The 26,292-nt window shown below is 54.6% G+C and overlaps 1 protein-coding gene across 1 annotated transcript; it reads right to left on the bottom strand.

Moving 5' to 3' along the window:
* Positions 1-8,563: 8,563 nt before the first annotated feature.
* Positions 8,564-25,049, bottom strand: TEX29 (testis expressed 29). Its single transcript, XM_047720435.1, has 6 exons — positions 24,887-25,049; positions 24,680-24,774; positions 21,115-21,225; positions 10,474-10,543; positions 9,617-9,780; positions 8,564-8,865 (listed from the first exon to the last, which is right to left on the bottom strand). The coding sequence occupies exons 2-6, from the start codon at positions 24,735-24,737 to the stop codon at positions 8,831-8,833; spliced, it is 438 nt and encodes a 145-aa protein (XP_047576391.1). The 5' UTR covers positions 24,738-24,774; positions 24,887-25,049; the 3' UTR covers positions 8,564-8,830.
* Positions 25,050-26,292: the final 1,243 nt, after the last annotated feature.

The raw sequence follows: 26,292 nt of genomic DNA, 5'->3' as shown, positions 1-26,292 counted from the left end.
GTGCCACCTGGATGGACTCACAAGGAAAATAGCCCACCCATCAGTGGACGTCCCGTGACACTAGGCGCCTGCACTCCATGGGGCTGGTGTCTTGAACCAACAAAAAGGCCGTGAAGACGATTGCGGATTCAGAGAGATTAGAGACACGTCATAAGCGGCACCGTGTGATTAACGGTTCCCAGAGTGAGGGAAGTCCATGCAGGACATCTGGGGGCCAACTGCGCACAGGGAGGATGGACGGCCGTGACTTCCGGGGATGACAGCAGCTGCTGGGGACGAAGGTTACCCTTGTTCCTGGCAACACTGACGGGCTCGTAACGGTTCCAACAGTGCGCACAGCCGTGCACCTCCCGGTGAATGGGGGTGACCTGCGTGCTACCCTGAGCTCGTGCATGACTTTGATGGCGGTAATTCTTAAAGCAGCCACACGGGCCCCAAGGAGCAACTTCTCGCACCATCTGGACAGAAGCCAGCATGAGAGCGAGGCCCCTGGGCGCACCCACTTCTTCCCACGAGGGGTGCAGGTGTCAGGACCAGAACCCAGACAGACGGAGCCTGCTCTGTGACGTAAAGCCCCACAGCCAGTGAAGTCTCGCATACAGATCTTGAGGCTGTGGGGCGCCTGGGGGGCTCAGTCAGTGAAGCGTTCGCCTTCAGCTCAGGTCATGATCCTGGGGCCCTGGGATCTGCTCTGCGATGCTCCCTGCTCTGCAGTGAGCCTGCTTCTGCCTCTGCCCCTTGCCCCCTGCTTATGCTCTCTCTGACAAATAAAATCTCAAAAGAAAAAAAAAATCTTGAGGTCAAGTGGAAAACAACAACGTGTCCCATTGTGTGACCCAGAGGGGCTATCAGAGTGCACCAGCGAGCAGGTCCGCCCACCCCGTACAGGTGCCTCCCGCCATTCTCAACCCACGGGCGCAGGGAGACAGCAGAAGGTCGCCATCAGGAGCCCGAAAGCTTGCCCTAAGAGCTCGAGGACCAGGAGCAGCACTTTCCAGTCACAGCCGCACACAAGCACACCGAGCATTAGAGCACAAGCTTGCCCATGTCTAGTCCTGTTTTGGGAGTTTCCTGAAATTACATGACTGAAAACATGGACACACGGAAGACCATGACAGCGTTCTGAGTGCTGCTTCCATTCCTGGCTTTAGCTGGAACAGTTAATACCGAATGACCTTTCTCCGAAGGGTATTTTAAGGAGACAAAGCAATTTTCCGTCATGTGGTTGCCATAGCGATTGGCCCTTAAAAAGACTGGGGGGAAGCGATGCACGTCTGTAATCACCAGCCCCTGAGACAACTAATGGTCGGGTAAGGCGACAGTCGGGATTACTGGAAGCAGAATAGATAAGCGGGTTTTTAAAACTCAACAAAAAAAGGAGAAGAGGAAGGACAACTGTGGCTGGCAAGCGAGGTCATGGTGACCGGAACCCACCCCGCTCCGGGGGATGGGGGGCTGCCTGGGAAGGGCTCATCGGGGCACAGAGCCTGCAGGGTGCCAGAGGGGCTGGGGGCAGCGGCCTCCTCCCCTGTCTCCCAGTAAACGGTCCGCTGACTCCCAGGCTGGGACAGGGAAGACACCAGACAACACGGAAGGTCATGTCATGTCAGAGAGCAGGAAAGTACTCAAAGAAAGACACAGGAGCCCGCTCGCAGGGGCTTCCCCTGCTGAACTCGAGAGAACTTACCAAAGTAAATACTGGGAGTAACAGACCACAGCACGTAAAACCACTGGACAGTGAGTCCATACAGACGGGAATGAATAAAGAGGAAGTTCAGGGAGGACGCTTAGCTAACTTCAAAGCACCAACACACAAAACACTGATTACAAAGGAGAAAAGAGGAATGCAGAGTGGATATGCCTGGGAGGGGTCACCTTAGCCAAGTGTTTCAAATGGCCCCAACAGCAACGGGCCACTTAACATGACACCTGATTCACGTGATGACTAGACACAGGGCCACTCCCATGATGTCCACACCAGGACTCACAACCTGAATGGATTCATGACGATAGATTCAGACAGAGCCCAAATGTGGGACATTCCTCTAAGCTACTGCCTGTAACCTCCTCAAGTGACTTGTCCATGATAGCCCAGAGAAGCCCGAGGAACGTTCCAGCCTGAAGAAGGCGAAAGGGACCTGAGAGCCAGATGGAAGACAAGCTGAACCAGAGCCTCTGCATACAAAGGGCACTGTTAGGAGAACTGTCCAAATTTGAGTGGGGTCCAAGGATTCAGTGGTAAAGTTGATATTAACTTCCCGACATTGAGAGTTGGGTTATGATTACGTAAGACAGTATCTTTGTTCAGCAGAAATGCACGCTCGGACACATGGGAGAAGGCCATGATGGTAGCAGTTTATTCTGACACGGTTCAGTGCAGAAAAAACTTTCATACTCTGACTCGTAACTTTTCTGGAAGCTTGAGCATGTTTCAAATAGGTTTAAAAACAGAAGGCAAATTAGGGTGCCTGCGTGGCTCAGTTGGTTAAACATCTGACTCTCGGTTTAGGCTCAGGTCATGATCTCAGGGTCATGAGATCGAGTCCCACGTCAGGCTTGACGCTGAGTGTGGAGCCTGCTTGAGGTTGATTCTGTCCCTCTGCCCTGCCCCCACTCACACTTTCTAAAATAAATATCTTTTAAAAAGGAAAAGGAAAAAGGCAAATTACTACTATCAAAAATGAAAGCTGGGACATCACCACAGATCCCACAGAACTTACTAGGAGGATAATAATGGAAAACCATGAACTTTATGCCCATGAATTTGTTAAACTGGATGAAAAGGGCCAATTCCTGGAGAGACAGGATTCACCAGAATTCACACATTTGGACACCAACTTTCCGAAACAGAAAGCACCCGACCCAGACAGGCTCACTGGTGAACTGTGGAAGAAATTATATTAATTTTGTACAATCTCTTCCATAGGCCGCAGGCAGAGGGGACAGCTGCTCTCCACCTCCCGCTGGCCGTGGGCAGGCTTTGCAAAGTAGAACCAGGTGTCTGGGTGAGAAAATACATGACCAAAGGGCAGAGGATTTTCTCCCTTTTTGGAACCGAGCCAGTTAATCCAGAAATGGAGGTCAGCACCTCACTGCACCCACAAGACCGATCTGTGGCCCTGGGTGGGATCCCACCCTCCACGTGACCTCAGGGTGCATCTTGTCCACTGGAGCCACAGAACTGGACCCAACGGGCCACATGTGTTCAGGGGTGAAATCATGGCCTGCAGCCACTGGGGGCAGGCTTCACGGTGCCACCAGAAGACCCTGCCCCGAGATCGTGTTCTTGACCTTGTCGCCACCAGTTGCCTCCACTTTACACTCGGCCCCAGGTTCCTGCCTCTCCTGTCCCCACCTGTGTCCTATCTCTCCTCACCCAGCTTCTTGTCCAAGATCTTCTGACTATAGCTGCCCTCTCTCTAGACACCGCTGACCCTTCTCCCCTCTCCCACTGGCACGCTCCAAGGGCTAAACTATAACCCCGCTCAGTCCGGTTCTCCATCTCATCCCCACCCGCACCCACCACGTCGAAGGACAAGAGGGAACTCTGCCACTGGGCTCACTGTTCTCCCTCTGGACTCAGGAGCACTGACCTGGCAGGGCACGGCCCCACCTGCCTCCCTCTACCCGCCCCCCGACTCCCCAGGGCCGGGCCAGCAGCCGGGTAAGCGCCCGTCCTGAGTCAGGGCACCGTGTGCTCCCAACAAGCTCCCGGGGGATGCTGGGACCCCGGGAACCAACTCGCTACCCGGGGTCCTAGACGGAGACCCCAGGGGACCCTCTGCCCTCCCACCTGCAGCACCGTCCCCATGCTCTGTTGTAACAACAAACCGCCACATGCTCCGCACAACACAGCTGCGTTGGCTCTGCAGGTTGGGGGTCTGATGGGGCCCCACACGGCCCCACTGACGGTGTCGGGGAGACTCTGCTCCCTTTATCCAGCTTCTACCGGCGTCGCACCAGGCTCGCAGTCCCTCCTCCACCTGCAGGGCCAGCATCACCACCTCCGCCTTCCCTCCACGGGGGCCTCTCCCTCTGCTGTCGCCGGGGAGCCCGCTTCTCAGGCCCTGAGTGACAATCCAGGATAGTCGCCCGACCTCGAGGACCCTGAGCACATGGCATCTGCGACATGACTCACGTACTCACAGGTCCTGGGGATCAGGAAGGGACACCCCAGGGCTGCTCCTCTGCCTCTTGCCCCTCCCCTCCCCCCACTGAGGGTGGAGCTTTGTCCAAAGGTTCTAGCGGTTTCCAGGCCCTGCGTGCCTGGGCCTGTGCCGGGTTTCACCATCTCACCTGGCTCCTGGCAGGTGCAGGGACGCTGGTTCCTGGTTCATCGAAAGGATGGATTCCACGCCGCTCTCAGGCAGGCTGAGACACCTCGCCCAGCGGCCAGCCGGAGGAAAGGTTACTCCCCACCTCCACCCCACGTCACCCCCACCCGCGCCACCGACAAGGCCACGAACATCCAAGGCCACAGTTTCACCCTGAGCATGCCTGGGACCCTCCCCAGTCCCGGGCCTCGGCCAGCTGCTCTGCAGTCTCTTGCTGTTTGCAGAGAGAACCACGGACATGAAGACGTGAACACGCTCATTCTACTCCCAGCGGCTCTCCAGGAAGAACGTCCCCCGGGAGGCCGACCAGCCCTCACGGCAGAGCTACTCGGGGTGAACTTCATTCTAGGCGTCTACATCTAATTCCTAAAACCACTTCGGGAGGGCAAGGGGTGGAGGTCCATTTTTAAAATCTATTTGCTTGCAACCTGGAAAGAAGCACAAAGAGGGCATCATCATGGGAAGGAAAGGCGAGCTCGGAGCCAAAGAAAGGCTCCGGCTTCATTCGTCTCCTTTCGAAGCCTCAACAGCAGCCTCTGTGTGGCTCGGACCCAGGGAGGGCCGTGTGCCCGGGGTGACATACCGACACACGCAGACACACGGAGCAGGGGACGTGCCGAACTGCACCAGGCGCTTAAACACACGGGACCCAAATTAGGACTTACCAGCAAGTTCATTATCTAAAAATAAACCAGCTTTTCTTTTCTTCATCAAAAGATCAGATTATAGTGTGCGCTGCCTGACTTCTAGAATCCAGTGTTCTTATTCTCAGACAAGGGAGGACCACGAGAATTATTACATAATCTGTCAGGTACCACACAGGCCGATGACAGGGGCTTTGTGCTCTGCAGCGAGGGCTGTCGTGTGGCGTGCCACTGCCGGCGTGCGACAGGCCTCGGCGGTGAAGCGCAGAACCATTCTGGGACGCAGCAGGGAGAGGAGGAGACACTGCCTGCATTTCGGGCGGGACGCTGCTGGGCCCCGAGGTCCCATGGGCCTCCCCCACCTTCTGCACAACCCAGTGGGGTCTCTTCATCCTTCTGGGCAGCAACAAGGCCAAGATGAGCATCCCTGGGCCTGTCCCCTCACAGGATAAGGAAGGGAATGAATACGTGGGTTCCCACTCACCCCCATCCAGGGCAGGCAGCCAGCCCTGGGGCCCCGCGACAGATCACTGCTATGAGGAAGGGGGCACAGGGGAGCTTAGCCTATTTCCACAAGGCTGCTTTCCCTTGGGTGCCCGCCTCAAGTCCGGGGCTCCCAGGCCACCCACACATCACACCAGCTGGCCGCAAAGTCAGGAGCGTTTCACGACCACCCTTGTGTTCCACAAGTTGCTCCAACAGCTCACTGAACTCGGGGAAGGACTATACCTAATGATTGAAGTTTTATTATAATTAAAGGATGCAAATCAGAAGCAGCCAAAGGGAGAGAGGCATGGGGCGAGGTGGAGGGCCCCACAGGCCGCATCACGCCCTCCCCAGAGACAACCTGGTGGGTCAGCGACCAGGGGCGCTCAGCCCCGCCCAGAGACCTGCACGTTGTGGAGCTTCTTTCTCCGGACACGACCGATTGCATTGCTGCCTGTGTGGCTGAACTCAATTTCCAGCCCCGCCCCACCCAGGGGGTGGGCCAAGGTCCTGTGGTCGGGATCTCTGCTGCACTGACTCCATCCCAAGTCATCTTGTTAGCGTCGACCATCTGGCTCCTGCCCTGACTCACAGACACATGTCTAGCCCTCGAGAGGCACCAAGGGACAGAGGTCACCTCCCGGGCACCAGCAACAAAGACCAGACCTTTCCTCGGGCTAAAGCCAACTTCCTCATTACACTGGGTTGGGGCAGGGAGCAGTACTGGTCAGGGTTCTCCAGAGAAACAGAGCCAACAGGAGATCGGTTGATTCTAAAGAATTGGCTCATGTAGTCATGGAGGCAGAGAGATCCCCAGATATGCCAGTGAGCTGGAGGAGAGGAGAGTGGAGGCCGTGAGGGCCAGTCTGGAGTCCGGCAGACTCAAGGCCAGGAGAACCCATCTTTCAGTTTAGATCAAAGGCAAAAAAAAAAAAAAAAAAAAAAAAAAAAAAAAAAAAAAAAAAGCCAATGTCTCAGTTCAAAGACAATCAGGCAGGAAGAATTCCCTCCTACTCACTGGACAATCAGCCTTGCTGCTCTAGCAGACCTTCAACTGATTGGATGAGGCCCACCGACCCTGGGGTGAGCAGTCCGCTTGATTCACATGTTAATCTCATCCAGAAACATCTCCCCAGACACACCCAGATTATGCTCGAGTAAATATCTGAGCATCCTGTGCCCCAGCCAGGTTGACATCTACAGTGAGCCATCATGGGACCAGAGACCAGTGTCTACCCTTGTCCTGAGGGACAGACTGGCCTCACCACATTGTGGGGTGAGAGAAGGCGTGAGCGGCATGTGTGATCAAGTACTAACTGTGGTTATTCGCAGTTGTGGGGACACGGAAACGTATTTCTATCTTCTTTTCTGGATTTTTCACGTCTTCTATATGAGAATTTTTTAAGGAGGTGTTAAGAACGTAAGCAACCATAGAATCCCACAGATTGAGTCCAGTATACTCAGTTTCCACTGGCTGATGCTCCTTCCCAGCCCAGGCAAGGGTTAAACCAGCCACGCCACAAAGGGGAGGAGGGGACCCCAGGCACAGAGCATCCAACAGAGAAGGGGCTGGGCTGACCCAGTGCGGCACGGCAAATCTGACGGCCACCTGCCACGCCGGGACTGCCAGAGACAATGAGCAAGGCGGGCTGGGCTGCCCTCGGGGCCCCGAGTCCCTCTCTAGCCTCCAGGACCACGCTGTCCAGCACACAGCCCCGGCCACGGGGCTTGGAAATGGGGCCCGTCTGGGCTGAGACGCTCTCACAGTGTAAGACACACAGAGATTCCTAAAAGGGCTTGGGAAGCATCTTGTTAGGCGTGTTCCTGTCCTGACAGAGTGTTGAGAGGACAGTTCCGACACACCGGGCTAAACAGAATGTACTACTTCACTTCATTTCATGTTTTACATTTTGAAAACAATGCAGAACGGCCCACGTGGCTCTCACCCCCCCGTTCACCGTCTGCAGCTCAACAAGCTCTTCCTCCGGGCCCTGCTCCTTCCCTTCCGGTCCCCTTGGTAACTCAGGCTGACTGGGATGGATGAACTTCGACCCACTGGCAGCTACAACAAGGAAGCCCTCCCAGCGGGAAGCAGGGAGCCACCTTTGGGGCCCCCAGAGCCAGGATTGTCCAGCCCCACCCACTGGCCCACTGGGCTTCCCCTGCTGCCTTGATCCGTGCGGAGCAGTCATGCCTTCAAGCAGTGTGTCTGCTCGACTGGATTGTTTATATGTATGCACACGTGTGCACGCCCACATATGTGCACGCATGTGAAGGTACTGCATACACGCATGAACATCAACACATGTGCACGCCCACATATGTGCACGCATGCGAAGGTACTGCATACATTCATGCACGCCCACACGTGGGCCCACGTGCACACATAGCCATGTATGTGCATGCAAATATACATGCACACACATATGTGCACATGCATGGGCCTGTGTGTGCGCGCACACGTGCGCGTCCGCACTCACGTGCATGTGTGTGCATGCACTCACATACACATGCAGACGTGTGCGCATGCACGCACTTACAAGTACACACACCCATGTGTGCATTCATACCCATGTGCACACTCACATAGGCACATGCCTGCACGCGTGAATATGCACGTGCTTATGCACACGTGTGTGCACATATATACACATGCGCACATGTGCACGTGCGTGTGTACATGCACACACCCATATATACATGTACACGTGTACTCACATGTGTTCGTGCATGCACGCCCTCAGGTATATACACTAAGCCTACAACATATGGACACATGAGCCCCAACTACTCTGGAGTACACAAGTTTTCAAGGTAAAAGGCAGAGATTCTCCAAGACCACGGGGCTCCCTGGGCCTCATCCCTGCCCCCCCCCCCCCGCAGTTAGCGCTTGCCCGTCCCTCGGGAACCTTTGTGCATTCCGCCCTGGAAGAGGGCCCAGGAGGGGCCCAGGAGCTGCAGCAGGTGGCCTGGGCCTCCCAGAGGCGGACGCCGTGCCTTTCCTCGCACGGCTCGCTGCTGGGCAGGTCCAGAGCCCCCCATGAGTCGGAACGACAAGCCCACCTCATGTGGGTGCAGCCTGTGTTCCAAGAAGTGGCACGGTGGCTCCGCCGGGCTCCAGCAGCGGTCACGAGCAGCGCGGCCGGCTGCTGACAGCTCCCAGTTAGCGTCCTGGCACCCACAGGCCAGGTCTGTCTGCAGAGAGAAAGGCCGCTGTGACCATGACAACATGCAACCGGAAGCACTGAAAATACCTTTACTGTTTGCTCATTGTGCTCTTCCCATCACACACTTCATGGCAGCTCGCCGGCTGGGCCCTTCCGGGTGGGCGTCTCTGCCAACCTTCACTTTGCCTTCGTCGTGCCCTCAGTCGTCGGTCTCTTCCATTATGGTCAAAGAGGCTGCATTGAAGATCAGAGAGGGGGTTTTCTGCACAGAATGTTCAGCAATCCCGAGGACATGTCATCAGGTCTGCAAACACATCCACGTGGCCATGATCTAGTCCAAGACAAGGCTGGTCAACGGTCTGTCGGCCCTGTTCCCTGTCACCCAAGAAATGTCTCCACTTCTCATGGCCTCACTCTGGAGAAAGCCCCTGAGGAGGGGCGCATGTCCTGCCCTGCGGGCAGCACCATGGGGCTCAGACAGCTCGGCAGGGGCAAGCCAGGAGACCCTATGGGATGTCTAGGCAGGCCTCTGCTTCCTGCCCCTCTCCCCAGGGGCTCCGGTGAAACTGAGTCTTCGTGACTGTCGGGGATCAAGCGGCCCAGAGAGCTCGTGTCCACACAGACACCGCCTGAGGCACAACTGAGGGCGCGGGGCACTCCCTTCCCTAACCTTGCCACATGCTCCCCTGTGAAAAGCAACCAGCAACTGGCAGAGCCCTCTTGTCCTGAGACTGTCAATAAATCCACAAAAGCAAAGGTGCCAGGGCCTGAGCCACCACCACCAGACCATCAGGCTCTCGCGGTGGCAACCGGGTCCCCATGCCCCAGCCAGGAAGTGTCCGATTGGGTCTGCGGGCGTGGACTTGCCCAGCACCGCAGCCACCCGCACACCTCTCTGCCCTGCCTGCCCCGGGGCATGCCTGGCCTAGCCGGGGTCTCTGGGGGAGCACCGCTACGCCCTGTGCCGGGACGACCGCTGACTTACTGCCCCCCTCCCCGACACTCTCGCTCTTGGTCTGCGGCTCTGAGCTCGTGGGCTTGGAGGCCTCCTCCTCGCCTGACGGCACGATCTCTTCTTTCATGCTGGACTTGGGAGATGGAGGTACGTCTGTGGGCGCTTCCTTTTCTCTCCTGTTCTCTTGAACAACCCTGACGGGAAGAGAGAAATTGAAGGTGGACAATTCAACAGGTCATCGGGCCCCTCACCACGACATGTCCCTACAACAGGGGGACTCAGGCTTTGCCTCAGCTGTTCCCACTTCAGCCTCTGATACGCGCTCTACACACGCGGTCCTGCATGGCATCCTGGTGCCCGAGGGCGACAACAGGGCAGGGAGGGGTGAGCATGCGGGCAGGTCCCTCAAGACGTCAACTGGCACCACTCACAGCGGGGGAGTAGTTTTCTTTGCTGCTGGACAGAGCGACGTGACCAGTCTCCGTGGCTTCTATCTGTGTTTATAAGGGGGCTCGTGTTGGGGGCCCCTCAGCCCTGAGTGGCAAGGACGTATCCAGGCTCTAACCATGAGTAACCACTAGCTGCCGTGGGCTTGTGTCCCCATCACCGAAACAAGAGGGGAGATTCGTGTCTAGAGCACATCTGCACCATGACTCGCAGCACAGAGCACCCTGCAGACACACCGGACAGGGACCCCCACACCCTCTCGTGGGCAGACGGGGGCGAGCAGGATGCGGACCAGGTTGGAGCTCCGTAACTGCTAGGGGGCGTCCTCAGGAGCTCCGGGGGAGCTGCTGGGCCCCTCTGGCTGCCGACAGCCCTCACCCGCGCCTCGCCACCCCACATCCCGCACGTCCGCAGGTGTGTTCAGTGGAGGACCGACTGACCTGTAGATGATAGTGATGATGAAGGCCCCAGCAATGACCACGATCAAGGCAGAGAAGACCTGCACGTAGACTGGAAAACAGTTTCCCTTATGAGGTCGGACCTCCCACCCGAGTCGGGGGTGCTCGCCCCCTGCGGCCCGCAGCCTCTCCTCCACCACCCCCCCTGTGGACATGGCTGAGGGCTCGAAGGCTCCCCAGATGCGTGAGGCTCCATGTGGGCCACGCAAAGGACAGTCGCAGGTGGCCCATGAGGACGATGGCACAGACAGCGCCCTCGTCTCTTCTCCAGAAAAGCTCCTCTGCTGCCCATGAGCTGGGCCCCCTGCCCCAGCTCCCCAGGTTCCTCAACATTCGGCGGAGCTACCCCAAGACTGAACAGAAGCAGAAGCTTCCTGGCTGGTGGACACATCCCACTGGCTGAGCGACTCTGTATTAATGAGGGCCTTCCGCCATCCCCATGTCTTCTCTAGACTTGCCCCAACAGAAGAACCTGGGCCTTCACAGTGACTCTTGGGGTGCAGCCCCTATGCCCGTGCTTCCGTCTGTTGGCAAGTTCTGGACCCCTTTCCACCCCCGGGGGAAGCAGGAGTGGGCACGGCCCAGCCTTCCCATGGGAACCCTCCACCGCAGGAGCCTCTCCCATCGGGACTGATGGCTGGGGTCCGTGGCTCCTGGGCTCAGGGCTCAGGCAGAGCCGGGGGCCATGTCCCGGGGGCCTCGTGCCCAGGCAGCCCCCAGGAGTGCACTCAGTGGAAGCCCTATGACCGACACCCTCTCCATCAGGCGGAGGTAAGGACACGGAAGACGGGATGCAGGGAGAGCTCTCACCATGGCGCCGGCGTGCGGTCTGTGCACAGGGGTCCCTACACTTTTCCTACTGTCGGTCCCTCGCTGCTTTCTGCTCTTCCAAAGGGCGCAAACCGGCTTCTTTGCAAACCCCACCTCAAGGGATAGCGTGAGCTTCAGTTTGCTCACCGCCGCCCCAAAACCATCTGCACCCACCCTTCACCAGCTGCGACATCATGAGATGCCATGTCCCTGGGAGCTCCGCTCGCGTGCTGAGGCTGACGTGACACAGTAGCACCAGCGGGTGGCTTCCGACAACAGAAAGGTGTGGCCACAGCTGTGCAGGCAGAAGCCCACAACGGTGTCCCTGTGAGGGCTCAGGGGCGCCTCCCGGCCTCTCCAGCTCCTGCTGGCCCTAAGCTTGCTGGAGCCCTTGGCTTATACACACAACCCCCGGCTCTGGGTCTTGCTATCATGTGGCAGCTTCCCTCTGTGACGCTGTCTTCACGTGGCACTCTCCTTCCTGCCTGCTCCGGGCGTCTCTGTCTCCTATAAGGACGCCAGTCCCATTGGATTTGGGGCTCACGCTACTCCAGGGGGACCTCACCATAACTACTCACAGCTGCAAAGATGGTGTTTCTAACTAAGGTCACATTCACAGGGACCAGAGGTTTGACCATCAACACATCGCTTGGAGGGCGGGGGGAGAAATCCGACCCACAACAGAAGGTAAGCAGTAGCTGCAGAGAAAGCGGCCTCGCAGGTACAGAAGGGGGATTCCCAGGGAAGCTGCTCTGGGAATGGAGGGTCTCTGGGAATGGACGGGGCCTCCGAGACCCTTTATACGGGGGCTGAGGTCAGAAGGCTGAAGGGAGTTGAAGCCAAAAAGCCCCATGATAGCAGCCCAAATGCTTCGTTTCCCCCTATTGATCTGAGCTCAGTAAGTGAGGGTCAGGCATACGCTGGGCACTCCACGGTCAAGGGTCCGTCAGGGAGAGGATGGAGAGGGCAGTGGGACACGGCCTGTGGGGTCGCCAGCACACCACTGCAACGAACCAGTCAGCAAGATGCTTGTGGAAGGCTCTGTTCTGATCAGCAGCTTTATTCCTTTCGGTGATGCGTTTCCTATGGAAATGTGTTCACCTCAGTTCCTCTTTCCATCTCTAGGGCTGTGAGAACCGGCCCCCAGGATGGTCTGCAGGATGCTCACCTCCTGGGATTCACATGCGAGTGTAGATGCTTCCACATTGCAGAAGGCTGACCTCTGAACCAAGGGCACTAGGCAGGGTGTGACTGCGGGGGGTTGGTCACAGTCATTGTGGCTTCTACCCGACTTTCTCGGGCCACCCGCTCTAGGAAGAGGCCATCACCATGTCTTAAGGACAGGCAAGCAGGTCTCACATCACAGAAAAGGGCTTCCTGTTAACCCCAAGTACCACTCACCAGCCAAGTGAGCCATCTCAGAGCAGGCCCTCCAGCCCCGGGCCAGCCTTCAGATGACTGCTGCCTCGTGAGTCGCCAAGCCCACTCCACCCAGCTAAGGCTCTCAGCTACTGCTTTCGGCCACTAAGTTCTGGGTAGTTTGTCACACAGGATAAGTAACTAATCCAACAGTGCGGCAAAGGCCTGGCACAGAGAAAGTGCACTTAAATGATGGTGAATGAACTGAATGGAAATGACCAAACCAGGAGCTTTGAGGGGACAAGAAGGGAGCCCTCAAATTCCTGAATCCCAGGATATGTGCGTTCCTTAGTGTGATTTTGTGTCCTGGTTCTTGGGAATAAATTCGAAATTTATGTGGGTGAAGCCATGAAAGAGACACACACGTGGACAGTGCTGGAACATCCGACTGCCAGCGTATCTTCCACATCTTTACACGTGGAAGTATCTTCAGCCTTTGGTGTCAAGTTCCTGGAGGCAGAGACCGAGTCTCTGTGATCCTCTCAGCACAGGATCTACCCAGCACACAATTTGCTATCGACAACATGTACGATTTACCCTAAACTCAGTATTATGATTGGTCACTGAGAACTAGCAACCACGGAGGAAAGCATTATAATAATTTCGCCGCCAGATACAGTTAAAAGTTTTGAAATCATCTCAGCGAATCCCATGAAGCAACAGAAGCCAAACGCTCAGAAGTGGTGACACGACTGAGGAATGAAGGCGAGTCATTCTCCTCGAATTCCCAATTCTTTCTCAAAGATCTAATGCTAATTCCCCGAGTTCATATTCTTAATCATACAGATGATGCCGTAATACAATGTGCACTTCAAACCAGCCAATTTAAGAAGTTGGTGAAAGGTCTTCATAACATGGAATTTTGTGCACAAAGAACTCATAATACCCTGTCACTGAATGCTACAACTTGCACGGCACAAGGGTCCACTTGCCGTCTTGAATGAGAAAGATGTCAAGGAAATGAAAAATCATTTGAGGGAGCAGTGAGAACCTAAATGTAGGGCTCGCGGCCCAGACTCTTCCCACAGATGGCCCAAGCTCTCGAGCCTGAATGAAGTCAGAAGCCAAGGAAAAGCCCAGCCCACACAATTCATTTATTAAAACTGAAAGGATAGAAAGAGGGCTAACTCTAGCCTCCATGCAAAAATGACGTACTTATTTATAGAGCAGTGAACACTCTTCCTAGACAAAATATTCTTAAGAGTTGGTGTTCTTTTCGGGGTTCCTTACAGACACTAATAGGTAAGGTGCTATAAGGAATAAGGCTCATCTTCCAAATGAGTTACGGGCATAAGGTAGTAATATGAATACACGTTATGTTTGGATTATACATAAACATGTACAAAAGGGCTAACTTGTTCATAAAATTCTCATGAGAAGACATTCGGGGGAGGGACAGATGGGAAAAGAAGGGGCAGCAGCTTGATCCTATGTGCTCTCCCGAGCCACAGTCTGCCTTCAAGGACCCATCTCACCACCTGTGCTGTTGGGGCTGTTTCACTGGGATGTGAGGAAGCCGGGGAGACAACCAAAGACAATGGCCACACTTGAGACCTGACTGAGGAACTGAATGTCTCTGCCCCTTCAGATGTGGAAGACTGAAAGAACAGATTCAAATACTCTTCGGATGTGAATGTTCCTGCTTTTAGAAGTCCCAAATGGTAAACCTCTCAGAAAAACTAAGATACACAAGTGCTTCCGACACTGGAGCCAAGAAGGAAATCTCCACAATGTACTCGGCCAGTGCCCTCCAACGCCGAGATGTGTGTGTCAAACCACTGATGCCACAAAGTGACAGAGATGACAAACGCAAAAAGCAACAAATTATGGCCAAACCACTACCCAGGGCCGTGACCCCAACTCAAGAATAGCAGTCATGTACCCCAGAGAACAAGCTACGAATCGATAAGCCATTGCACACGGGAAGACCTGGGGCTCGAAAGGATGGTTCACGTGGGATTCTGGCTATAGGTTGTGGGTTTTACAATGAGAGACGTGCAGGACAATAAACTCTTTTGAAGACAAAGTGCTATGTCTCATCACAGCTTTTACACCCAATTGTGTGCAACCAGACCCGAGGTTCATTAAAGTCTGGAATTAAGAGGCATCTGGGTGGCTCAGTGGGTTAAGCCGCTGCCTTCCACTCAGGTCATGGTCTCAGGGTCCTGGGATCGAGCCCCGCATCGGGCTCTCCACTCAGCGGGGAGCCTGCTTCCTCCTCTCTCCCTGCCTCTCTCCCTGCCTGCCTCTCTGACTACTTGTAATCCCTATCAAATAAATAAATAAAATCTTTTTTTAAAAAAGGCTGGAATTAATTTTTAGTGTGGCTTCAGAAAAGGAAGGGCAGAAAAGGAGCCATCCCCTCCCAAGTCCCCCTCCATAAAACCAATGAGAAGACTAGCTTTTATCACAATTTTATCAGATTTATCAGAATTTATCATAATAAACTTCTCAGAACTCTGAAAATTACCCAATCAAAAGTTTGCAGATGAACACATGAATGTCAATAACAGGGAAATGTAGAAATTTTAACTTGCCCTATTCCCACTTTTGTTCACCTCCAATTCCCTGCTAGTCTTGAACCAACAGCCCACAGTCATGATGACAACTAGCAGCCTGGCATCACTGAAGGGGGCAGACCAGGGCTGGAGCTCCTTCACAGCCCAGTCCCAAAGAACCGTCATTATTTGGTCCATCCAATACTTCGCCAGAAGATCTCACTTGCAAGGCTTTCTTTATTTGACCCGACTTAGAGCTAATCTAGTAGGAACAACTTCTTCTCAGGCATTTGTCGAAAACAATCAGAGGCAACTGTTAAAAATCATGATGGCTAAAATGGCTGATAGCACTTGGGGGTAATTAATAAGCCAACCAGAAAGTTAAAGAGGAAAATCTGGGGAATTATCTGTCTGTAGGGAGGTCTAAAAGCTGTGACATATTCTTGGGATCTAGAAGGTAATGGGCACACCCAAGCCTGTGCACATACTTTGGAAACAGCTGAGAAGGTCCTAAACTTTCACTTCTGGTGGAACGTGATGCTCTGTGGAAGCACTCGTAAAGATAAAGGCACAGTTGGAAACTATCCGGCCGACTGTTGAAGGTGTGCCTCAACACACACAAGGAGCCCCCATACAAAGACTGACACTTATTGATTCCAAGAACCTAAGGGATTTTCCAGTCATTAGCTGACCAGTAGGCCGACCAAGCCGAGTCTTCAATGGTCACATACTACACACAATACAGACTTTATGGAATTAGTTCAGAAACGTCATTGAACAACGCTAACGCCAACTTTGCGGGGGCAGGAAAATATGATTTTTAGAGTTGCCACATATTTTTAAATGTCTAGTTTTCAATTAAAAAAGTTAGATGTGCAATGAAACAAGAAAGCATACACACACACATACACAAACACATACAAAAAACTGTCCCTGTGCATGACCAGATGTTGGTTCACTAGGCAAAGATTTTAAATTAGCTACTTCTTGGGGTGCCTGGGTAGCTCAGTGGGTTAAAGCCTCTGCCTTTGGCTTGGGTTGTGATCTCGGGGTCCTGGGATTGGGCCCCACATCGGGCTCTCTGCTCAGCGGGGAGCCTGCTTCCCCCCCCCACCTCTGTGCCTGCCTCTCTGCCTACTTGTGATCTCTCTCTGTCAAATAAATAAATAAAATATTTTTTAAATAAATAAGCTACTTCAAATATGGTTAAAAAAAAAAAAGAAAAAAAAGAAACCATGTTGCAAGAGGTAGAGTAGGAGAATATCTCACCAGATAGAGAGTACCAATACAGACATAGAAATTACCTTTTTTAAAAAAGATTTTATTTATTTATTTGATAGAGAGATCACAAGCAGGCAGAGAGTCAGGCAGTAAGAAAGGGGAAAGCAGGCTCCCCACTGAGCAGAGAGCCCGATGCAGGGTTTGATCCCAGGACCCTGAGACCATGACCTGAGCCGAAGGCAGAGGCTTAACTCACTGACCCACCCAGGTGGCCCAGAAATTACTTTATTTAAGGAACAAAATAGAAATTCTGGAGTTGAGAATGTAACAGAAATGAAAATAGCATTAGAGGAGTTCAATAGATTTGAGCAGGCAAAAGAAAGAATCTGCAAACCTGAAGATAGATCAGTTGAGACTCTTCAAGCAACAGAAAATAGAATCAGGAAAAGTTAATGGAGCCTTAGAGACCTATGGGGCACCATGGAGCGGTCTAATATGCACAATGGGAGTCCCAGAGGGAGTGGAGAGAAAAGAGAATAATATTTGAAGAAATAGCAAAAACTTCCTAAATTTGATGATTAGGATAAACTTGAAGAGATCCACCCCTAGATACATAATAGTCAAATGACAGAGAATCTTGAAAACAGAAAAAGAGAAGCATCATGATGTATATGAAGAAACCTAAGGAGTGACAGTGGGTCCCTCACCAGAAACCACGGAGGCCAGAAGGCAAGGTGATAACATAGTCCAAGTGCTGACAGGAAAAGCCTGCCAATCAGGAATTTTATATACTGCAGCGCTATCCTCCCCCAAATGGACAAGTTCAGACAGTCCCAAACAGGAACTGAGAAATTCATCACGAGCAGACCTGTCTTATAGGAAGTATTAAATGGGAGTCCCCTTCAGAAAGAAAGGGCAGGATACTAGACGGAACCTCAAACCCACACGAGTAATAAAGACCATCGCCAGAGTACCCAGCAGATGCAGACGAAGAGTTTTATAAAATCCAGCATCCCTGCACAATAAAAACACCCAAGAAACTGGAAGAGGAAGGAGCTTACTCAACCTGACCTTTGGTACGACCCATAGCTACCAGCATCCTTACCAACGAAACACTGAAAACATCCTGCTGAGACCAGGAAGCAGATAAGGAGGTCTATTCTCACCGACTCTATTCCTCATGTACTAGAGTTTCTAACCAGAGCAATTAAGCAAGAAAATGAAATAAAACTCACTATACTGGAAAGAAGGAAGTAAAGTGATCTCTATTTGCAGATGATACACTCTGGTATCGAGATAATCCTATGTAATCAACTAAAAATGAGTAGAACACACACATGAGTCCAAGAATTTGGCAGCCTGTAAGACCACAATATAAAAACCAGTTGTATTTCTATATTCTAGCAACCTTTCAATTCTCTTGTGTATATACCTACAATTCTATGTACAGTCTAAAAATCAAATTAAGGAGATATATCCACTCACAATAACACCAAGAGAATAAAATACTAATAAATTGAACAAAAGAAATGCAAGATTGGTACACTGAAAACAACACAATACTGTTGAGAGAAATTAAAGAAGACTTAAATAAATGGAAAGACACCCCCTTGTTCATGGGTTAGAATACTTAACATTATATTAAGATGGCAATATCCCACCCACAAGTTATCTACAGATTCAACACAATCCCTATCAAAATATCAGATGGCATTTTTTTTTCAGAAATTGACAAGCTGATCCTAAGTTAATACGGAAATGCACAGAACCCACAGTAATAAAAACAATCCTGAAAAAGTAGAACAAAATTGGAGGAGTCCTGCTTTTCAATTTCAACATTTATTGTAAAGCTACAGCAGTCAAAGTGGTGTGGTACATGCTTAGTGGAATAAAGCAGAGAAATAAACGCTCACATGTCTGGGCAATTGACGTTAGACAAGGATGTGAAAGCGGTTCAATGGGGAGAGAAGAGTCTTCCCAACAAGTGATGCTACGACACCTGGAAGTCTAGATGGAAAAGAACGAAACTGGATCCTTGCCTCACACTGTGAAAAAAAATTAAGTCAAAATGGACCAATGACATAAACATATAAGTAAAACCATAAAACTCTTAGAAAATCACAGATGTAATTCTTTGTGACCTCGGAGTAGACCCTGGTTTTTGAGCTATGACACCAAAAGCGCGAGCAACCACAGAACAAATGGATAAACGAGGCCTCATCAAAACTAAAAACATCGTGCTTCGAAGAGACACTATCAAGACAGTGAAAAGAGGACCGCCAGATGGGGAGAAAGTAGATGCAGATCACATATCTGACAAAGGGCTACCATCCAGAATATATATGGAGCTCTTACAACACCGCAATAAAAAGACAATTAACCCAGTTAAACACCAGCCAAGAAATGTAAACAGAATTCTTCAGAGACAACGTACAAATGGCCAAATGCCCGTGCAAAGATACTCAACATCGTCACTCATCAGGGAAGGACAATCGAACCCACAGAGAGACGCCATGTCACACCCGTCGAGGCGGGTGTCATCGGACAGACAGACAACGCGTGTTGGTGAGGATCCGGAGAAACTGGGATTCAGGTCCGGAAGCTGGGACTGTCCAACAGTGCGGCCGCTGTGGGAAGGAGTTTGGTGGTTCTTTAAACATTTTAAGTCTAGTTGATAAAGGACCCAGCAATTCCTCGGCTGGTGAATAACCAAGGAAAGTGAGAACACGTGTTCATGCAAAACCTGACATGCACACGTGCCTACTAGCTAACAAGTGGGAACAACCCAAATCTCCATCAGCTAATTCGTGGGCAAAGAAAATGTGATCTATGCACACCACGGGATATTACTCAGACATAACAGGAACGCAGTGCGATGCCTGCCTCCACATGATGAATCCTGAAAACATGTGAAAGCAGCCGACACACAAGGTCACAGTTTATATGATTCCATTAATGTGAAATGTCCAGAGTAGGTAGACCCACAGGGATGGATCAGTGGCCGCCAGGGGGCGGAGGGAGGAGGAATGGGGGCTGTCCGGTGGGTGAGCACAGGCTTCTTTCAGGGCTAATCCAGATGTTCTAGAAGAGACGGGGGATGGCTACACAACCGAAACCCACCAGATTGTACACTTTCAAGGGGTAAGCTTTATGGTACGAGAATTTACCTCAATAAAAATAACCAAAAAAGAGGTAATTTCCAGTTGTTTCTATCTACAGGTACAGGGAAAGGTACAGGTATAGGGAAACCTAGGGTGGCTTGGGTCTCCCGGGGCAGAGAGAAGTGGGGAGAGTCTGGTCCCAAGTCTTCCAGCTCAACATCTGGATGAGAAATTGTCACCAGATTATATTCTCAGCTGTTAATGGCATTTCTTGTGGCCTCTGATTTCACCTCTGAGAACCAGACTTCCTCCTCTTTTGCCCTAAGGGCCAAATCTTCACCGTAAAGCGGGCCACGATCCTGCCCATGCCCTACGTTCTTCGACCCTTTTGTGCAGAATGTCACTTCTTCTCGGACAAGGAGCTGGCTTAGGGCTTTCAGTCTGTGGGATCAGGCAGCCCCGTAGGTCACCCCGTGGGTCACCCCGTGACTCACCCAGTGAGTCACAAGCATTTCTGACTTCCTAGGCCTTCCCACATCTGGGAAGAAGGGCTCACTCTGGGTCTCACCTCCGAGGGCTCAGCCCGCCTGGGGCTCAGAGGAGAGAGCAAGAAGCCTTTCCAGGCTGCCAGCACAAGTGTGCCTTTATCCACTGGGGAGGGGAGGACAGAGGAGAGTGGCCTGGGACAGGGAGGGCCGGGTCACGTTCCCCCACAGCATAGGAGCTGCTGAGTGCCCGTGGCCCACAGCCAGCTTCTGTGTGGGGGGCACCTTCCTCCTCTTTGGCAAGGTCTTGTGCAGGCCACCCCACCCCACACACTCCTTCATTCCTCTCCAAACCCTCCCAGAGCCAAGCACCCTCATTTTTAAAAAAGGGCCGCAAACAGGGCAAGAAAACACATCAGTCATCAAGTGAATCTCATGAGAGTTTGGAAATACTAATTCTGAAAATTCCAGGGACCCAGAAAGCTCTAAAGCAGGAACAAACCCCAGACAGCGTAAGGAGAAGACCCTGCCCGAAGGACAGCCCGGCTCGCCACCCTGCCCTCACGCCGCTCTCGCACTCAGCAATGAGTCCCGTCCCGGCGTGGCCCCCTCTCAGCTGGCGGGAGGCCCTGCTCCGAGGGCGGCGGCCTCGCCCTGCTCCCATGGCCTCCCCATCTCAGGATGTCCCACCGGCCCCACCGCACCCGGACTCACGGGGTGAGGGTTTTCTGCTGACCCTGACAGGGCTGTGGAGAAGCCCTGTGGGGTCTGACCTTGCACACAGCTGGCAGCCAGCCCCGCCCGGAGCCAGCTGCTTCTACACCCCTATATGCCCGGGGTCTCCCCGGGACCCTTCCTAGTACCAGGTCCATTCCATCCAGGAGCGTACGTCCTCGGGGGGCTTTCGTCCCATTCAGTGACCCCAAAGCTGGCTGTTCCCGCTAACACACCAGAGTGATGGAACCAGGGAACCAACGGCCCGGCAGGGGGCCTGGGGAGGGACACAGCCCGTGGACCTCCGGGGCCCGTGGACCTCCGGGACCCGTGGACCTCCGGGGCAGCTCTGCAAGGGGCTGGCACAGTACTCACTGGGCACCGCCTTCTCGTAGCACACGCCTTTGTAAAAGCAGCAGCCCAGCTCCTTGCAGCGGTCCCTGGTGACGTTGTAGTCACAGATGTCGTAGAGAGGAATGTCACACACTGCAAAGCAGACACACAGCCATCGGCATGAGAAAACAGCCCCCCAGGAGTTCAAGGCCCAAGGGCTGGGGGGGTGAGGGGGTCCTATGGTGTTTTTAATTATGCATCATACGGATCTGACTGAAAGGTCTGACTGAGATTCTGAACAGAATCACGCCAAGCAAACTGCACAGAGGGACGTGGGGCCCTCCGACCGCTAAGCCATAGCGCGTCTCTGCAGGGCCCACCGGGCTCCGCGCGCTGCAACAGAAACATGGAATGAAGACCTTGTGCAGTGGGTGTCGGGGCACTGGGCGCACCGCGAGCCCCGGTCACCGGGATGCACACGGGGAAAGGATTAGCAGCTCAGGCTGAAGAGGATTCTAGAATTCAAAAGTCGATTCAGAAGGACTGAACGTAAAATGTCAGCTTTGAGCAAAAGCAAGCATGCGAGGACCCAGACCGCAGGAGACCCGTCTCCACACCGCTCAGCCCCGACTACTGACGTGCTTCCAGCTGGAGGACATGGGAGTCCCCTCGGGCAGGCAGCAGCGTCTGGCCCAACCCAGCTGGGGGTTCCCGGTGCAAGGGGAAAGGGAGGTGGCGGCCTCCGGGACACCCAGTCCTTTCTCCAGCACTGACAGTCCTTCAGACACAGGGGCTCCGGAGAAACCCACCGTCCCTCCTGCTCCTTCCCAAGATGTGCAGCCAGAAAGACACTGCAAACATGGCAGCACTGGGCCGGGCAGGGTCGGGGGACGAAGCCGCCCACGGTCACCCTCCTGCACCACTGCCCTCTCCCAGAGCCCGGCTAGCCGGCCAGGTAGGGCTGGCCTCCCCTGCTGTCCCAGGGTCACCCAGTGCTCAGTCGCCCTGCAAGCCATGCCATCCATTTAAGGGTGTGCCAGCCGTGCCCAGCTTTGCCTCAGGTGGGGTCCAGGCTGCATGGAGCCTGCCCAGGCCCTCGTGGTGGCGACACGGGGAGCACAGCCACCACCGTACCCACAGCAGCTCCCACACAATTGAGAGCGAGGACCCCACAAGATGGTAGCCAGCGTGGTGGCAAACACCGGTGCACTCAGCCCCTTCCACCTTGTCCAGAAAGTTCCAGGAGACCCAAGACCATGCAGCTGAGCGGGAGAGCTGGGGTTCCCATCACCCCACTGTCTTCACAGAGCCAGGGGACCGAGGGATCGTGAAGGTGCTCCGTCATGACCAGGGATCATTCCAGCAAACAGCATACTGTTGAGGCCTATGTTTATTCATAATGTGTATTTTCTTCCATGTCACTCCCCGCGTGGGAACACAGGGGACTGTGACTTCCCGCTCTGGCTGCTTTCACAGAATAGTCTGGAAGAGCAGTCGGTCCCCAGAGCACCGGGGCAGGAGGTCAGTCTTCCGAGCTTGGCCAGAAGGCACCCGGCCTTCTTTCCACCATGAGACCCTAGCCCAGGGCTATCGTCCCCGGGGGTGCTGCTCAGTCGGGGGTCGGGGGGACCCACCGGCTCGCCCTCTGCCCTCAACAGGACACCGTCTGAATGGCATGGAACTGAGCCCCGGGGCCGGCACCCTGCTTTGCTAGGTGGACTTGAGATGTGCCCCCAAGCAGCGCGTTGGTCTCCCCACACCTGCACAGCAAGCACCTGCCAGGCACAGCGAGCTGCGGTATGGTGGGCAGAGGTGAAGATGGCCAGCCCCCTGCTGCCCGCCCCGGCCAGGCCGTCTTGAGGCGGCTGCCTGTCACCTCCAGGACCCCCACTTGCTCCTTCATCTCGTTTGTTCGTTCCCAGGCAAGCCTTCAGCGTCACCACCCCTGCCCCGGGTGACAGGCAGGAGGACCGCCCAGATGTGGGGGAACTGAAGCCCACCCCTGAGGGCAGGAACACCAGGCAGGCAGCGCTTCTGGGGGCATGCCAGGGTCCCCACAGAGTTAACACCGCCTCCCCCTGCCCTCCCGCCCCCCACCTGTCCACCTGCCCTCCACCTGACCAGCCCCACCCCTGCCCAGGCCCCAGTGGCCAGCGAGGCAGCCCGCGATGGCAGAAGCCCATGCCTGGCCCCAGGAGGCTGCTGGCAGGCTCTGACACAACAGCTGTCATCTAACAGCCCAGCGGCAAGCCTCAGGGTAAACGGTAACAGCCGCCTCGACACCTGCAGGGGTAACAGAGCCACACCATCACTTGCTGGCCTTCACTCCCTGCCGCAAACTGGACAACTAGCAGTTTAAGGTCAAAATGCAGGTAGGTCAGTGTGAGCCCAGAGAGCAGGGCCCTGCTGCAGGTCAGCGAGGACAGGGAAGATGACCTCCCTCCCCAAGCAGGTTAGCGCAGGTGGCACCCCAGCTTTCCTCGATAAACCTGAGTGACCAACCTGTGCTAGCCCACATCTGGAGAAGGGGGCGGGCCCCGCTCTCCAGCTCCCCACCCCGGCACCGCCGGTCTCACAGCCCTGACGTAGAGGCGAGGGAGGCTGTCCACTCCCAGGCCCGGACAACACACTGGAGACTCGAAGGGGCTACTCCAGACCAGCCCTCTCTGCAGCCCAACGAAGTGCCCCCAGGTACAGGCCACCTGCCTCATCTGTCCTGGGCCTTAGTGATCAGAAGCCACACCTCTCCAGAGAGGGCCCCCAGTCTGGATGGGAGCTCAGGCCCAGGCCCTGGGGTCTCGAGCCAGACCTACTGACCTCCGTGTCCTGGCTGCCGTGTATGATGGAGGCCCCCAGACTGGCCCCAGGAAGGGCGTCCAGAGCGAGAGCCCAGTCCCCAGTGGATTCCTGCCGAGCAACAGGAAAGCTGCATCTCGCTGAAGCTTGGCCAGCCCAGAACCCTCCCCAGTCAGTCCAGGTTCCAAACCAAATACAGGAAAAAAATTTTAAAAAGTAATAAAGAAACCAAAATTTTTTTCCTTCTATTTTCTTATCTTTTATCACAAAAATAACGTGTGCAGACAAGCTCCCTTGAGAAGAAAAATTGAGTCGCACGCAAATGTGCATGGTTGGAACAGCCCTTCCCTCCTCGGCCATGCAGGGCACCCCTGTGGGGACCTCTGTGGCCACACGCGGATGTGCACCCACGCGGACCCCCAGCCTCACGGAGCCACTGCCCTGGTCTCCCCCAACCCCCATAGGAGTTTCTGACTGCAGACCCCGGGCGCCCGGGATGGGGGAGGTGGGCTTTCCTATTGAGAAATACGTTCTCCGTAAGAGGAACTTTTCTCGCAATAAACATTTTGAGACAGACGTGTCCAGGCGGCACATCAGAGGGAAATGTCTTTGGCCCCTGGACCCCAGGAGCCAGCTGCACGTGTTTCTGACCCTGAACACCCGGGCTCAGGGCTCTCTACGGGGACACTCGCAAGAAAGCGAAGGCTGCATGGCATTTCCCTGCATCCCTTTGCCCCCTTCCCTGGCTCAGCCTGGTGACCGACTGCCGTCACTGTGGGGTGAGACAGGCCCCACAGTCCTTCCCCGTTACCTGCAAATTTCTTCAGGAGGTGCGAGGGCGATTTCTTGAACTCCGGAGCGTATCTCATTGTAGCAGTCGAAGGGCCGACGAGGGGTCAAGGGAACCTGGGAGAGAGAACGGGTTAGCATAGGTGGGACCTCACGGGGGATGGGGGAATTGGTGGCTGTGGTCGGTGCGAGGACAGAGGCGCCAGGCAGCGTGGGACTGGGGTCTCACCTGGCAACCATGTCCCCAGCCAAGCCCCCTCAGCCAAGCAGTCCTGTTACGCTCCAAGTGGACAACCTTGGATCAAACAAGAAACTGGTACCTCCTCCTTCCACTGCTCCCACCAGTGGAGCGTGGAGCCAGTGGCAGGCCTGCCCTATCCACTGTGATGTCACACAAGCCCATGACATCACACAGAGGGGCCAGGGCGGTGACACTGGCAGCTGGAGGATAGATGGGGTGCTCACAGGGCCAAGGGGGAGTGAAAGGACCCCAAGTACAAGGTGTGGGGCTGTGAACCCCCCACCCAAGACCCTTTCCTGCAGGACACACAGGCCTGGCTTCGCATCCTGCCTTCACTCCTGGGTCGTCCTTCTTAGGGTGTCCACCTTTGCTAGGATGCAACAGTGAGCAAAACAGGCAAACCCCAACCCTTAAGGAATACCCCCCCCCCAGAAGGAGACGGACCACATCAAGTCAGGCATGTGCTATGGGAGGAAAGCAGAGCACAGAGCAGGGGCTGATTCTCTGCTTAGGCAGGGTAAGCCAGCATCCTCAAGCCAAGACAGCCTCTGAGCAGTGTGCAGAGGAAGTGAGGGAAGGCACACAAGCCTGAAGCAGCAGCCAGTGCAAAGGCCCTGGGGTAAGTCAGGTCTGGTCAATGTGATTAAAGAAGAAACCATGCACTTGGAAGACCGGAGGATCAAGGGGACCAGTCTGGCTGGGGCTGAGGTCCCAGGGGTGTGACAAGCAGCCAGTGGGCTTGAAAGCCGTCTGTGTGTCTTGAGGAAGTAGCCTGCTGGGGTCACAGAACCTGTATGAGGCAATGTCGGGGGGTGGGAGCTCCAGAAGAGTAGGAGGGGAGGGAGGTCTGTGCCCCATCTAGAGAAGGGTATGGGAGGAGCAAGGAGGCCCAGGTGGCAGGTGACTGTCCACCTCCCATGCCTGGGCCCTGAGGCAAGGAGCAGGGACCACGGGGGAGGGCTGGGTACTGGCAGATGGCAGGTGGGAAAGAGGACAGAGGCCATGGCAGGAAGGCTGTGGAAGCCACCAATAGCCAGCCCCCAGGGTTGAGGGGCTGCCTTGGTGCCAGAGACTGAGCCCAGGACAACGAGTGGGGCAGGAGTCAGGGTAGCCTTGTGCTGACACCTGTCACTGTGACCCCAAGAGCAGGGACCCAGGAGTGTCAAGAACCCAAGGAGATGTGGGGGACGGCAAACCGGGACAACCAGGCCAGAGTGGAGCAGAGGGTGCGGGGGAGAGGGGCACAAACACAGCCAGGGCGGCCCACAGGAGGGCGGGGGTGGGAGCCGGGCCCCCAGCCAGAGTAGCGCGGAAAGCCTGGAGTCTAGTGGGGAGCCTGCAGGTCCGGCAGAGCCGTCCCTCCCACGGCTCACGTCACAGGTAAGCAGGCTTTG

This window comes from Lutra lutra, chromosome 3 (genome assembly GCF_902655055.1).
Source record: "Lutra lutra chromosome 3, mLutLut1.2, whole genome shotgun sequence".
In the NCBI taxonomy this organism is placed as follows: domain Eukaryota; kingdom Metazoa; phylum Chordata; class Mammalia; order Carnivora; family Mustelidae; genus Lutra; species Lutra lutra.
The sequence above is the reverse complement of the archived record's forward strand: the minus strand, read 5'-3'. Positions and strand labels throughout refer to the sequence as shown.